At 38.3% G+C, this 13,328-nt stretch overlaps 1 protein-coding gene across 7 annotated transcripts in view; it reads right to left on the bottom strand.

Moving 5' to 3' along the window:
• CACNA2D1 (calcium voltage-gated channel auxiliary subunit alpha2delta 1) overlaps positions 1-13,328 on the bottom strand; it is a 356,904-nt gene that overhangs the window by 288,347 nt on the left and 55,229 nt on the right. For all 7 annotated transcript variants that reach the window (XR_007374551.1, XM_048933427.1, XM_048933422.1 and 4 more), the window contains exon 2: positions 11,931-12,012. Coding sequence is in view for 6 of the 7 variants with exons in the window: in XM_048933427.1 (XP_048789384.1) it covers positions 11,931-12,012 (82 nt within the window). In the remaining variant the exon portion in view is untranslated. The remainder of the gene's footprint in view (positions 1-11,930; positions 12,013-13,328) is intronic.

Genomic DNA, 13,328 nt, shown 5'->3' with positions numbered 1-13,328 from the left:
AAAAATCACTCGTGGTCTTCACTGCTGGAGAGCTAGATGCAGAAACTCCCGTGTGTTTGGAGGACACTGCAGAGGTAAAGTTCAGTGAACAGGTTTGAGCTAACTTCTGTACTTCAAGCCAGGAAGGCACTCTGCTTTGGGTATCACTCACACCAAAGTTGGTTCTGTGCATTCGGTAATTCTTTGGTAAAATCAGTAAGAATTGGTGAACAACATCTGCTCTTTGCTAACAGTCTAAGATTTATGCAGCGCTCCGATTCTTAGCCTAAGACCAAACAAGCATCCCAAGAAGAAGCAGGCACTTCGGGGGGGGAGGTTTATTCATTCTCATAGTATTTCTGTCTGCTAGACATCTAGACAATAGACGTGACTCAGTCTTCTTGATTGAAGCAACATCCTTGCTTAATGAATCACATTGCAATATTAAATAAAAGTTTAGCTAATGCGATAACTTAAAGAGTTTTGCTAATTCATAAATCCACTCTAAATTGGCCTGTTGCTGAGCTCATTCATCACTCTCCTCATCAGAAACAAAATTGCATAGACTGACTCCAAAAGTATTCCTGGGGAAAAAGGAATTATCAATTATCTCGCTTGAAAGTAAAAAAGTACATTTCTTACTGAAATTTAGAGTAACGTTAAAATTTTCCAAAACAAAAATTTAAACAAATTCTACTGGTTTTTTCTTTTTTTTTCAGAAAAAAAAAATATTCAACAACTTATTCGATTTTGGCTTCATGAGAGCCATATTAAGTTACATGTCACAATCTCATTTAAGTGAGAAAAGCAGTAAAGGAGACCATTTGACCTCTAAACATATGAAGAAATCAGGGAAGCAGAGAGAGTCAGAGAACAGAAATAATACTCCAAACCATCTGAGTGATTGTTCTTGCTAACTTTCTACTAGTGAGGATATTTTCTTTGAGCTCAATTTTTGAGCAGTCATAAGCACCTCTATAATCTGCTCAAAGGGAACAACTGTCTTCTCCCTGCCACATCCTATTTCCAAAGTTACACGTTGTATTTCTAACACAAGCCAGACAATTCTTTTCTGACAAGATGTTTCTTTTCTTTGAATCAGAAGTGATCCACTGTGGAACACACTGAAAAATGTTCCTTCTCAAGTTCTGTATGCACAAATAAATCAGACTGCATACTTTAGATGTGTCTTACTCTCTGCTATATATAATATATAAATAGGATTACAGCTGCTTCCTAGCAACCCACAGATACCTTCATGCTTGAAATTCATGGCAACAACACAAAGGAAAAAAACACCCTGGTAGTTTACTGTATCTTCTTCTTTTGCAGAATCACTTGCCTGATCACTGACTGCTGTAAAGATCTGAGATGACAAGTGACAAGGCAGCTGACACTTTGAAAACCACACCGTATCATAGCAATGGTGTACACATTAGGAAAGAAATTACCACATGGAGTTCATTCTTCAGTAATACATTCAGGTTGAGCTAAATTAGGCAAGATTTTGGAAACACTTATGCCTCGGTTAGCATCTGATACAGTATAAGTATTGCCAGTGTCAATTGGCTCACTCAGGTGCCTACTCAAAGGAAAGCAGATAATCAGGCATCCTTAACTGGATGGAATCATAAATGCTTTCAATAGTTGAAAATTAAGAACGTAGACTAGAGGATTTTAAAATTAAGAAGTAATTTTCATAATTACTATTTTGTATTTAAGTCTTCATAAAATGTTGTAACACCATAATGGGATGGAAAGCACAGCAGTGATAGCGGGGTAGCAAAGTCCCAGGCTACAGGAAGTGAATGGATAAGCCCCAATGCAACAGTCATCGACAGAGAAACAAAAGAGAAAAACTGCTTACCTTTGGAAAATCTCAGCTAAGAAGGATTCAGCAAAATACCCTCACCCGCTGCTAATTCTGAAATGAGGTGTGGGAAGGGGTAAATCCTGGCTGCACCCCTCCTGGTCACTCAGGTGTAGTGCATGCACCTGAGCTTCCTTGGGTTGGCGCTGCCTTCCCTCTAGGTGCTCAATCACTGGCTCAAGCTGTGATTTAGCATTTTTGCTGCAAACGTGAACTCAGCTTTGTACTTCTGCTGTTGTACCAATGCCAAAGATGGACTTACAAGTCAAAGAATCATAGAATCATAGAATGGTCTGGGTTGAAAAGGACCACAGTGATCATCTAGTTTCAATACCCCTGCTATGTGCAGGGTCACCAACCACCAGATCAGGCAGCCCAGAGCCATATCCAGCCTGGTCTTGAATGCCTCCAGGGATGGGGCATCCACAACACCCTTGGGCAACCTGTTCCAGTGTGTTACCACCCTCTGTGTGAAAAACTTCCTCCTAATATCTAACCTAAAACTCCCCTGTCTCAGTTTAAGACCATTCCCCCTTGTCCTATCACTATACACCCCTGTAAACAGCTATTCACCTTCCTGTTTATACGCTCCCTTCAAGTATTGGAAGGCCACAATGAGGTATACCCAGAGCCTTCTCTTCTCCAAGCTAAACAGTCCCAGTTCCCTCAACTCTTCCTCGTAGGAGAGGTGCTCCAACACTCTGATCATCTTAGTGGCCCTCCTCTGGACCTGCTCCAAAAGCTACACGTCCTTCCTGTGCTGGAAAGTCCTCCCTTAGTTTAAAAAAAAAAAGATATAAGATTTTGTTTCTTAGTAATATCAATACAGTGCTAAGTTACAAGACTACATCACTTGATTTCACAGCATTTTTTTTATTTCTTAGCTCAAACATTTAGCTGAGACTGGAGGAGAACCTTTACATCCCAACATGTGTATTGAGCAAAACATAAACCAAGTCATTATTTCATGTAACAGGAAGAAATTGTTTCACCTTTCTTCTGCATTCCTGGCATATTGTGAGGTAGTCCTTTATCTGATTTTTCAAACATAGGAAATTCTGTCTTACCTCAGCTGCTGTTAATGCTACTTAGCACTTATTCACTCTCTTCCAAGAGTTATTTTCATTCACAGAGTATTAACAGAGTCTGTTTTGGTATTTCCTAACCATACAACTTGAAAACTGATTATCTACAAGGTTGCTCTTTTTTGTTTGCTTCCTTTTGTTTTGCTTTAAGGAAAATCTCTTTGCTTCAACATCATCTGAATACGATCACCAAGTGGTACAAGAATAGGACAGTTTTTATTAGTGTTAAATCCGATGGAAATTTGTAAATGAACCAAGAACGATGTTTTGATCAGAGATTATCCAGATCATCAAATAGTAATTAAAACTGTGGTAATACTAGGCTATTTGTTCCCTTGAGTCTGAGCAAGCTTTGTTAATGCAGCCACCTATTGTTAACAACTTACAGCTGATTTTGCTTGCTGGAACTAAAAACTCTTCAAAATGCCAGTTTATTGCTAAGGGAGCAGAGGGAAAGAAGCATCTGCAAATAATAAATGAGGCTCCCTGTGTTTTGACAACCTTTTAATTTCCATTTGGATTACAAAGAGAACTTGCAGATGTGTCTTCAAATTTCATAGTCTGCATTTTTAAAAGTGATTTAATTTTACTGACATCTTGACGTTGGTTAGCAATGTGTAAGCTAAACAGAACTTAGTTTGGAGGACTCTATTTTTGAGGCCTACAGCTTTGGTATTTGGTTATGGAACATAGCAGTGGTATATTTAAAAAATGATATACTTTTAAAAATACTGTATCATAAAAATTCAGTTTCTGTTCTCGGTAATCTGTAACCAACCTAATCCATCTTGTACATTATTCAAATTATGGTAAATGAACTTCAACTTCTTAATGATTACATGGAATGCCTAGTCTTCACTGTAACTTGAAATTGTTGTGAAGAAGTTGTTATCAGATTCTATTCTAAAAGTAATCCTAGCCTCTTTTCCTCCCACCATATCCCAAACAACAAACTCTTGCTCTTGTCTTAGGGACGAGGCAAAGATGCAAATGTAAGTGATGTACAGTGGCCAATTTATGCTTAAAGTGCAACTGTTTCAGAGCACCAGCCTTATATTAAGATCACTTAGACACTCCAACTTTCTGATAAAACATCCATTACATTGCACATCACTGAGGGCATAAAAAAAATCGCTTCCTTCTTTTCAGATTTTTCTCCTTTTCCTCCTTAGAAAAATTAAGTAACAGAGTGAACATTAGTGACATGTTATTATTGAAATCAGAACTACTATCAAAAACATCAAGTTCTTACATTTTTCCTTTCTACTTTTCTTAATCGTAAAACTCTGAATTACTTCATCCTTAATGAAATATCAACATAGTATATTCTGGAATGGGGCCATATATCCCCTGGGTCCATCTGGTAGTTCACCAGAGAACAGCATAAGGTAGAAAATGCTTTTCCTTTGGCTAAAGCATATTGAAGCTGAATCCAACCTGATAAACACAATCAGCAAGGAAAAAAAAAGAAAAAAAAAAAAAAAAAAAAAAAAAGTGAAGCTATTAAAAAGAAATGGACATTTAAATTCTCTATATTAGCTTTTTTGTGTATAAATAATTCCAAATTTATATGAAGTGTTTGCTAATTCATCCCAATAACTTTATGAGTTTTTATAAAGATCAACATAAAAAATTTTCATGCTGATCATGGAGAAAAACACTAGGAATGAAAATATTTACTGCCAAATTGTCTGTTAAACCACCTTTCAAACCAGGAATTTCAAACAACCTGTGATGATAGGAAGATGCTTGCAAATACAAATTTCATAGTAAGTTCAAGAAAGCTGTTAAAGCCTCTACTCACAGAAATCTCTATTTAGCTAATGAAGAGAACAAGGAAAGCTATTTATGACAGCTTCTCTAGATAAAATGTTGGTGGTGCATGACAGATTTACTGAACATTTTTTGATACAACTTTTTAGTTAGTAGCATGCCTCTGTCTGTGGAGCTTGTAGGACAATATCTTAGCTGAAATCTGTAATGAGTCCAACAGAAAAATTACCACTAGGTTATAAATTCTTCTGGCAGAAGAAAGCTTTCCTGAATAGCCATGCTCCAGGGTCAGCACAGATGAGACACCAGCCTCTCTTACAAGTCACTCCTCTCTGTGGGCTGGTCCAAGGACCTAAAAACCTGAAAGCGTGGACTGGGAATATGTTGCCACTCTGAGTTCTTCAGCAGACTTCCACCATCTGTGCATTAGGCTCACAGACCTCACACTGAGCAGTGGATGAAATGTGCTCATGCAGAACTGTGGCTGGGTGTTCAACACGAAAGAGCTAATTATTCTGAAGCACCATTCAAGAGATTAAGTGAATAAATAAATAAACAAATCTGACAGTCGCAGAACTGTGTGAATGGAATTCATTCCACATAACAAATAAACCCGTATGTAGCTCTGTTTTAGTTTGGAGGATGGAATAGCATTTCTATCTCCGTATGAATATCATTTAAAGGCCAAGTCAGCCTATATGGGTTCACTCTACAGCTCCTGAGACTGTAATAATAGCATGCCTTATGAACATCATGCATGGATTGTTTTTGCAGCAATGTACCAAAAAAGAAACAGATTCAGACTCTCGATTTCCTTGGAACAGCATCTCTAACTGCATTTTTGTTCAATTATGCCATTGCATGAAAAGGTTACACTGTAAAGATGGCATTTCTTTGCCATAGTGAAACTCCTGTGCTTGTCACATCAAAGCTTTTAGCAGACCCACATTTTTAATACAGTGTTTATGTAAAATAGGATTCTCTCCAATCAGTTTGGAACAGACAAGCTTGTACACTGCTGTAAGGCATGTTCTCTACTCTGAGGTCTTCCTCTCTGTGTACCGTGAAGGATCCCTCCCTCTTCTGTCCTGTCCCTAGAGGTATTTTGGAGCTGGAAATCAGAAGCATACTTGTTGTAGTTTATTAGATTAAAATAGCTGTCAATTAGCTTAGTCATGGGCCTTTGCTGTGAAATGTCTATGTGAAAATGGAATTTGAGCATACTTCCATCAAAATGTGACTACTTTCTTAATTCTGTAATTCAGTAGGCTCTTTACTTACTTTTTCAGCCTGTTGAGTTTTAACTGTTCATAGGTAAATAATACGATTTTGATCTTTGTGTGCAGTTTTTCTTTTCACTTCCTGTAGGTAAATGAAGCTAGTGCAATCGAATACACGCTTCACATTTATCTTACCACATGGATTTTAGAATTATTTTAAACTGTTCTCTACACCTTCTTTTACTTTTTTTTTCCTCCAAAAGTCTATTTGCTCTATAGAGACTCCCTATCATTCACACCAGAACAGTTTCATAATGCCTGACAGCACAGAGAGTTCAGGAGTAGGACAAAGTTACACAAACTCTTTAAAGTTGAAATGAGAATTACATGGCTGTTTTTTATTTAAAACCACAGTATTTATACCATTAAGGGGCCTATACTAAGTTCTGTCTTTGTTTAAAGACATCTAAAGAAGCACATCTTGTTCCTTCTTAACAAAGGTTTTCCAGCATATTCCATCCTTTTGTTTTAAATATCAGGTTGTTATATATACAAAACTTTCTTAGGAACTTTCTCTTTGCTTCTCCAAGGAAAAAAAAATCTCCTAAACCATAGAAAGTGCCCAACTACTGGGCAACTACACCAGCATTGAGATCAAGCCATGCCCTCTATTACTTGCTTGTGTGCATTATGTAAAAATGTTTGTTTTGTTTTGTTTTCCAAAATACTTTTTTTTTTTTTGTATATTTCCAAAATACCAGATTGAATTGTAAATTAAATGTTAGGCATACTTGTTAACAAATGTGAATCAGTGTAATTCACTGAAGTCAGTGGAGTTCTGCCAGTTATTAACAAGCTGATTGTTTTCGCATCTTGAATCCTGACTTCCTTCCTTGTAGAGCCCATCTTTGCATTATTTTGGTTAGGATATTACATAGGTATTAAATCTGAGCCAGAGTTCTCCCAGAACTTACTCTAATTCCTCATTAATGTCAAAACAAAACAAACAAACAAGCAAACAAACAAAAAAAACAGTATTCAAAAGTGTATGTAAGAACATTTTTTGAAGACTCTATGGAGAGTATTTCCATATCGTATAAATAAAAGTTGATCAGCACAAGCAAGAACTACATTTTAAACATCAACAATCTTCCTGATCAAAAGCTCACGTACTGAAGTCACTAGTATTTGTGTTCATACCATCAGACTTACAATCTACCACAACAAATTCAGAGGTGGAATCATCTGCTGTTAACGCTTCAGAGTTAAATGAAAATCTGAGCGCAGTTCTTGGTTGGATCAGGATTCTTTGCATGGCTAAAATGATTTAGTGAGTAAAGGAGCATCACTAAATTAAGGCTTATATCTCAACTCTCACCTTCTCCATCTCCTACACATAACCATTTTGTCTGTTCCTTCTACTCTAACTATACTCACTGGTTTGTTTAAGACTATGGATAAGTGCAATCTCAATGCAGGACTTCTTTTTCACTGGAATCTAAGTTTTTTGGCAATTTGCTTACTATAGGTATTGCTGTCTCATTTCAAATGAGAGAGTGTGTGAAATTTTCATTAGAATGAACAGTTTCAGAAGTAGTCACAACTGAAGCAATTCAGTAAATAAATTCCCAAATACAAGCATGTGTAGCACCAGTTAATCCTGAGACATCTTCAATAAGTTATGGAAACACCATAAAATAGCATGGAGTTAACTGAAAAGGACCTGACTAAGCGAAGAAATAGTTCACACGAGCTGAGAATGTGGTGAGCGTACTATTTTGAAAGCTGTCTATCTTCGTAGAAGATCCTATTGTGTGAAGCAAACACAAACTTCACCTACATCAGTGGGACTTCTTTAACTCAGTCCAGGCAGTAAGCTATAAAACCGTTATGATACAAATCTGTTAAATATCCTTCGTATGACTTAATTGCTTGGCCAAATCAAAACTAATTTTCCCTAGAGTAAGGAAAGATATTACTCCTTCCTACATACCTGAACAAAGAATAACTTTCTACCCCTACACACACTGGTACAGCTGTTCACGGAAAGTTGTGTCTACTTTTTTGTAACTGAAGATTACTTTCCTTGCCTTTGTATCAGACATCCTGCTTTTGCGGGAGGAGGGTAAACAAGCAAATAAGCAAACATTTTTTGAAATTTTCCAAAAACATGAAGACTATAGGCTTGGTCCAAAGAATTCTGGAGTTAGTAAAAATAATGAGCCAGAATCAAAGCTGAAAATTCAGCTTAACGGTTAAGCATATTTTAAGCTTGAGCAACTGAAGGCAACTTCTGTGAATAGAAGTGACAGGCATGAAAACACACTGTTTTTAATGTCTTGTAATCTCCATTTTGGTAAGACTGTGGTTCATTTCACAGGAGAACTACCTAAACATTCATAGGCAGTGAGCAGATAGATGATGATGATGTCATTCAAAAATGTGAAAGTGGGAATTGCCTGCAAAAAAGAGGGAGAGACTGCATTCTCCCTTGTAGAGAAGAAAGCTAATTAAAAACAACCTTTTGGCTAGTGAAAGACATCACTCAATTTAGGTCAAATAAATGGCTTTGCCACAGAAGGACATTTTACACTGAAACATCCCCCTTTTGTGCTTTTAATCCTAGGATTACACACAAATATTGACCACTATATCAGTACCCTCTGAGATAACTTATGATTTTCTTGAACTATGCAACAAGAAAATTCTGTCTTTCAAAAAGCAACTTACCTACAGTATTCAAGATAATGTTGAATGTCACTATGGTGTAGTGTAATTATAGCTAGTGATGTTACATATTTTTGCCCAGCAATTTTTATGAGAGGATTGATTTAGCAGCTCACACATCTGAAGAATTTTAAGTAAATAACACTGTGCTTGAGGGGGGGCAGAAGGCGGTGGAAAGAGTGAGAGTGTCAATCTCTTGGCTTTTCATAATCTATTTTACTGTCCTTTGTTTGCACAGAAATGCCAGGCAAAATGGTCAGATCATTAACTCATTATTTGGCTCAAATTAGAAATCTTCTGTAAACCATTTATATTTGAAATATCTTATTGCCCCTTCACTGTAGGTTAAACATTTAATATGTGTCTTTCAAAGATACACTTTTTACTCCTTACTGTTTATTGAATTTTAGTCTGAAAAACATCTGCAGTGCACTGCAGAGGTTTATCACTTAAATTCAAAAGATCCTACATGCAGATGTATTGCAACCCAGACAGCATCATTCCCTAGAGAATGTCATACTTCCTCTGCAGCTAGAATCACACTTAATGTGGTCTCTCTAGAGATCTCTAAATCACTCCTGTGCTTCAACCAGTGTGAGAATGAAAAGAAGAAAACTGAATGAGGAACAAAGGATGAAAGATTGGGATGCAGAGATAGATGGCAACAGACTAGAAAATGGCAGGCAAAGAATAAGGAGAGAAGAGACTGGAAAAGAGAGGAAAAGTAGTACTAGAGCAGAGGAGAAAACAACATGTCTGAATCTGAGAAGTGGTGATGAAGGGAAAGCTGAAAAAAATAAAGAGGTGCAGTAATAGTAATGGGCAGGCTGGCCAAACATACTTGGACAGAACGTTTTGGAAATGTAAGGCAAAAAAGAGTCCAGAATGAGATTGTGAACTGGAAAAACCTGAGGACAGAGATTCTAAAATTGGGATTAAAAGGCAATGTAAATGAGAAAGGCAGACAGGCTATGCAGAAAAAGAGGAAACTGAGACACAAACGTACTGGGAAAAGAGGGAAGATAGCCCAACCAGCATAATGGGAATGGAATGGAAAGTCCAGTGGTGAGTCAGGTATATGAAGCTGAAGACAGGATAGTGGAGTGTATTAGGTATGTGTGGCAAGATTATGGTAGTTTGAGGGCAGCAAGGGTAGCCTCTGTGAGCGCAGTCCCGCAGTTTGTGCCATGTCAGATCAGAGCCAGATCCAACTGCTCCTAAAGGGACCCTCCACAGAGCCACAACCAATGTTGGCTCTGCCTCATTGATAACACATTTAAGTAAAGAAAAATATTATGCAACAGCAGCTGGGAGAGAGGAGTATGAAAAGAGGGAAATGAAACTTAAGGGCCCAAGGTCAGTGCAGGAGGGAAGGAGGTGTTCCAGGCAGGAAACAGTAGTTTCCTGCAACCCAGTAGAGGCTATGATGGAGCAGGCTGTTCCCTGCAGTCCATAGGCACCACTTGGAGCAGATCTCCACATGCATGCATGGAGGAATACACAGTGAAGCAGTGAATGAAGCTTGAAGGAGGGACAGCCCGTAGAGAGTACCCACAGGAGCAATCCCAGGCTGAAGCTGCAGCCCATGGGGAGAAGTCTGCAGTGCAGCAGGAAGGCTGGGGGACAATGCTGGAGTGGTGCCTGAAGTGTGGGCTCCATGGTATGGCCCTATTTTGGAGCAGTGCTTGGAAAGCCGTGGCTCCACATGGGGTCGTTTCGGGAAGGATGGCATCCCATGGGAAAGACTCCATGCTGAGGCTCGGGCAGAGGGTGACCATGGAGGAAGATGGCAGAGACAAAGTATTATGGACTGACTGCAGCCCTCATTCTACATTCCCCTGCACTGCTTGAGAGAGGAGGAAGAAAATGATGGACTTCGGCAGAGTACAGGGGCAGGAGGCTGCTTTTAGTTTGCTTTTAGTTCTCACTGGTCTAGTCTGTTAGCAATAGGTAATAAATTATATTAAACTACATTATGCTGAGTCTGTTTTGCTTGTGATAGTAACTGGGTAATTGGTGAGTGTTCTCCCTGTTCATAGCTCAACGCACAAAATCATTTCTTTTCATCATTTTTCTCCCCTTGTCCTTTTGAGGAGTGATAAAGCAGTACACTGAAGTTCACGTGAAACCACCACATGGGGAAAAAGACACAGCAAGCATGGAGGGGTATGATGAACAAAAAAGATCTTAACAGAAACTCCTCACCACAAAACTGAAGAAAGAGACATGATACACAAGCCTTGTTTTCCTTCGTCAGCCGATATGTGTGAAATCCACCTACAAAAACTCCCATTGGCATTCCATGCTAGAATAACTTTACCAGTTTGTCAAGAAAGCTCAAGTGATAGACATTTCTGTGTTGTTGAGATCCTGTGCTGGAAACGCATGTATGTATCAATCTGATGCTTTGTGATAGGATTTCAAGATAATGTCTTCAGTCAAGGTTTTGTTTTTTGTTTGTTTCAAAAATTATAAACTGCATCTGTCTTAGATTTTGCTACAATAGCAAGTACTCTTGTATTAGGAAAGGCCAGAACTAAAATCATGTTTGCAATCTTCTTTAATGCTCCTCGTGTACAAACATTGCCACAGCCTTTCCTTTGTCAGAAAGAACAAGGTAAAGAAGGGGGAATATATGAACTTGTGGATGCATACTGGATGATGATATACACACACCGTTATCTACACAGCCTAATCCTGACAGATTGTGAATTGTGAATTCATTGTTCTGCCATCTCAGAATGTGTTTTTAGACTCTATGAAAGAAATATGACAAAAAAATATAAATTTTCAATGATGCAATAATTATGTTAATTCCTAAAACACAATTCAGATTAAATTAGAATGGCTGAATATAAATTTCTTTCTCATCTGTGTTTATTGTAACCAAAGGCTGCCTCAGTGCAGTGAATATATGTAAAAAAATGATTTCCCGTGTTAATACAGAACAGAATGTTCCATTACTGTGAACGGTTACTTCCTGGATACCATATCTGACCAACATATAACAACACTTGCTTCAGGTGGGAGTGCTGTAATAATGGTAAGCCCTATTTCTGCAAAGCTGATTAAATATTAGCAGCGAGCAAGTGCTGCAACACAAAAAGAGTGAATTGGTGGATGTATGTTATTCATTTCTCTCTCAATAAGCACTGTAGAAGAGAAACACTGCAGAGTTTAACTTAAAATCTTTTTGCTGTGCTGGGATTAAAGTTATTGTAATGGCTAGAAAGTGCAATGAATGGTGTGCATTGTAAGGCACATTTTCCAACTCACCGCAGCAAGCTGTTCCACTCCACTTGCAGTTCGTGCCAATGTTATGAGGTCTTCTTGCATCTTATCTACCCATGATTTTATCCTACAGAAATAATAATAAAAAAAGAAATAAGAGAAATTCAATCAATTCAATGCAAATATATATGAAGATCACAAACACACACAAAAAAAGCCAGCAGATAATTTCAGGTGACAGAGACACTAAATTCCACCTGATACAGCTGTGAATCTGCTTCAGATATGATCTCTATTTTCCTTTTTTCCCCCTCTTAGCAATACCTTACCTTTTCAATAGTCTAACATGTGAAGAACTTGTATGCAATTATATATAACACAAAAAAGGCAAAAATGCAGAATATGTTGATATTGCATAAAAAAATGTATTCCCAAGGACAACCTGCAGCTCACTCAAAAGATCTTTCTGGATGGTCTTGAGATCCCTCTCCTAACAAAGAGCACAAGCAAAGAGAAACAGCAACTAGTAGCTGGCTTACAAACAAGAACAAGTCTTCTGGCCTGCAGCATCTCTTTGGATGCTTCATGGAAGCAGCAGCAGGATAGGCTGCAGCCAGCGTAGGTAGCACGAGTTGTTCTGGCAAGGGGAACCTGCTCCTGGCTGCTTCTCTTGCTATGCCTGCTTCACTCCCTAAGCCCAGTAAATCTGCCTCTTTGTGGAAGCTTTGGATCCAATACATATGTTCATATGCCCTGTCATGTTTTGTAGCAGGAAAGGAGCCACGGCATTAGTTTATTCCAGTGAGAAATATGCTTATTCTAGTGATAGAAGAAGGTGGACTAGGCTGCCTAGTGAGAAAAACTGGTCACCAACTCATCCATCGTATCATCCCTGTCATTACTGTAGCTCTGTGCTCTGAAACCTGGAAGAAATACTTACCCTAGCCATTTTCTAGCCTTATTGTGATACATGAGGAATGACACCTAAGATTATTTATGAAAGTAGGAAAGAGATGGAAAAGATAGACTCCATTTTTGCTTCAATATGGAAAATTTGTAAGAGTAAGAAAGAGGCTTGCTTTAGCTGCTTCCTTCCATCATCGATACATTTTGCATTAAACAACAGTCCCTATCTTAAAAGGGTACAGACACTATTGGGGTGTTGTGACTTCAAAATTTTATTAAAGGATACTTCATGCTACAGAAGAAAGGCATCAGTCATCCAAATGTCCAATTTGATTGGATAGAAGGATAAAGGTTATTTTTCAATAAGTGTAGTGAAACACTGAACCAGGTAGCCCAGAGAGGTGGTAAATGCCCTGTTCTTGGAGACATGCAAACCCAGGCTGGACCTGGAGTATCCTGGAGATCTAGCTGTAGATGTTCCTGTTCACTACAGGAGGCTGGACTAGACTACCTTTAAGGGTCTCTTCCAATTCAAAA

Source organism: Lagopus muta, chromosome 1 (assembly GCF_023343835.1).
Source record: "Lagopus muta isolate bLagMut1 chromosome 1, bLagMut1 primary, whole genome shotgun sequence".
Lineage (NCBI taxonomy): Eukaryota > Metazoa > Chordata > Aves > Galliformes > Phasianidae > Lagopus > Lagopus muta.
This window is presented reverse-complemented; position numbering and strand designations above follow the sequence as displayed.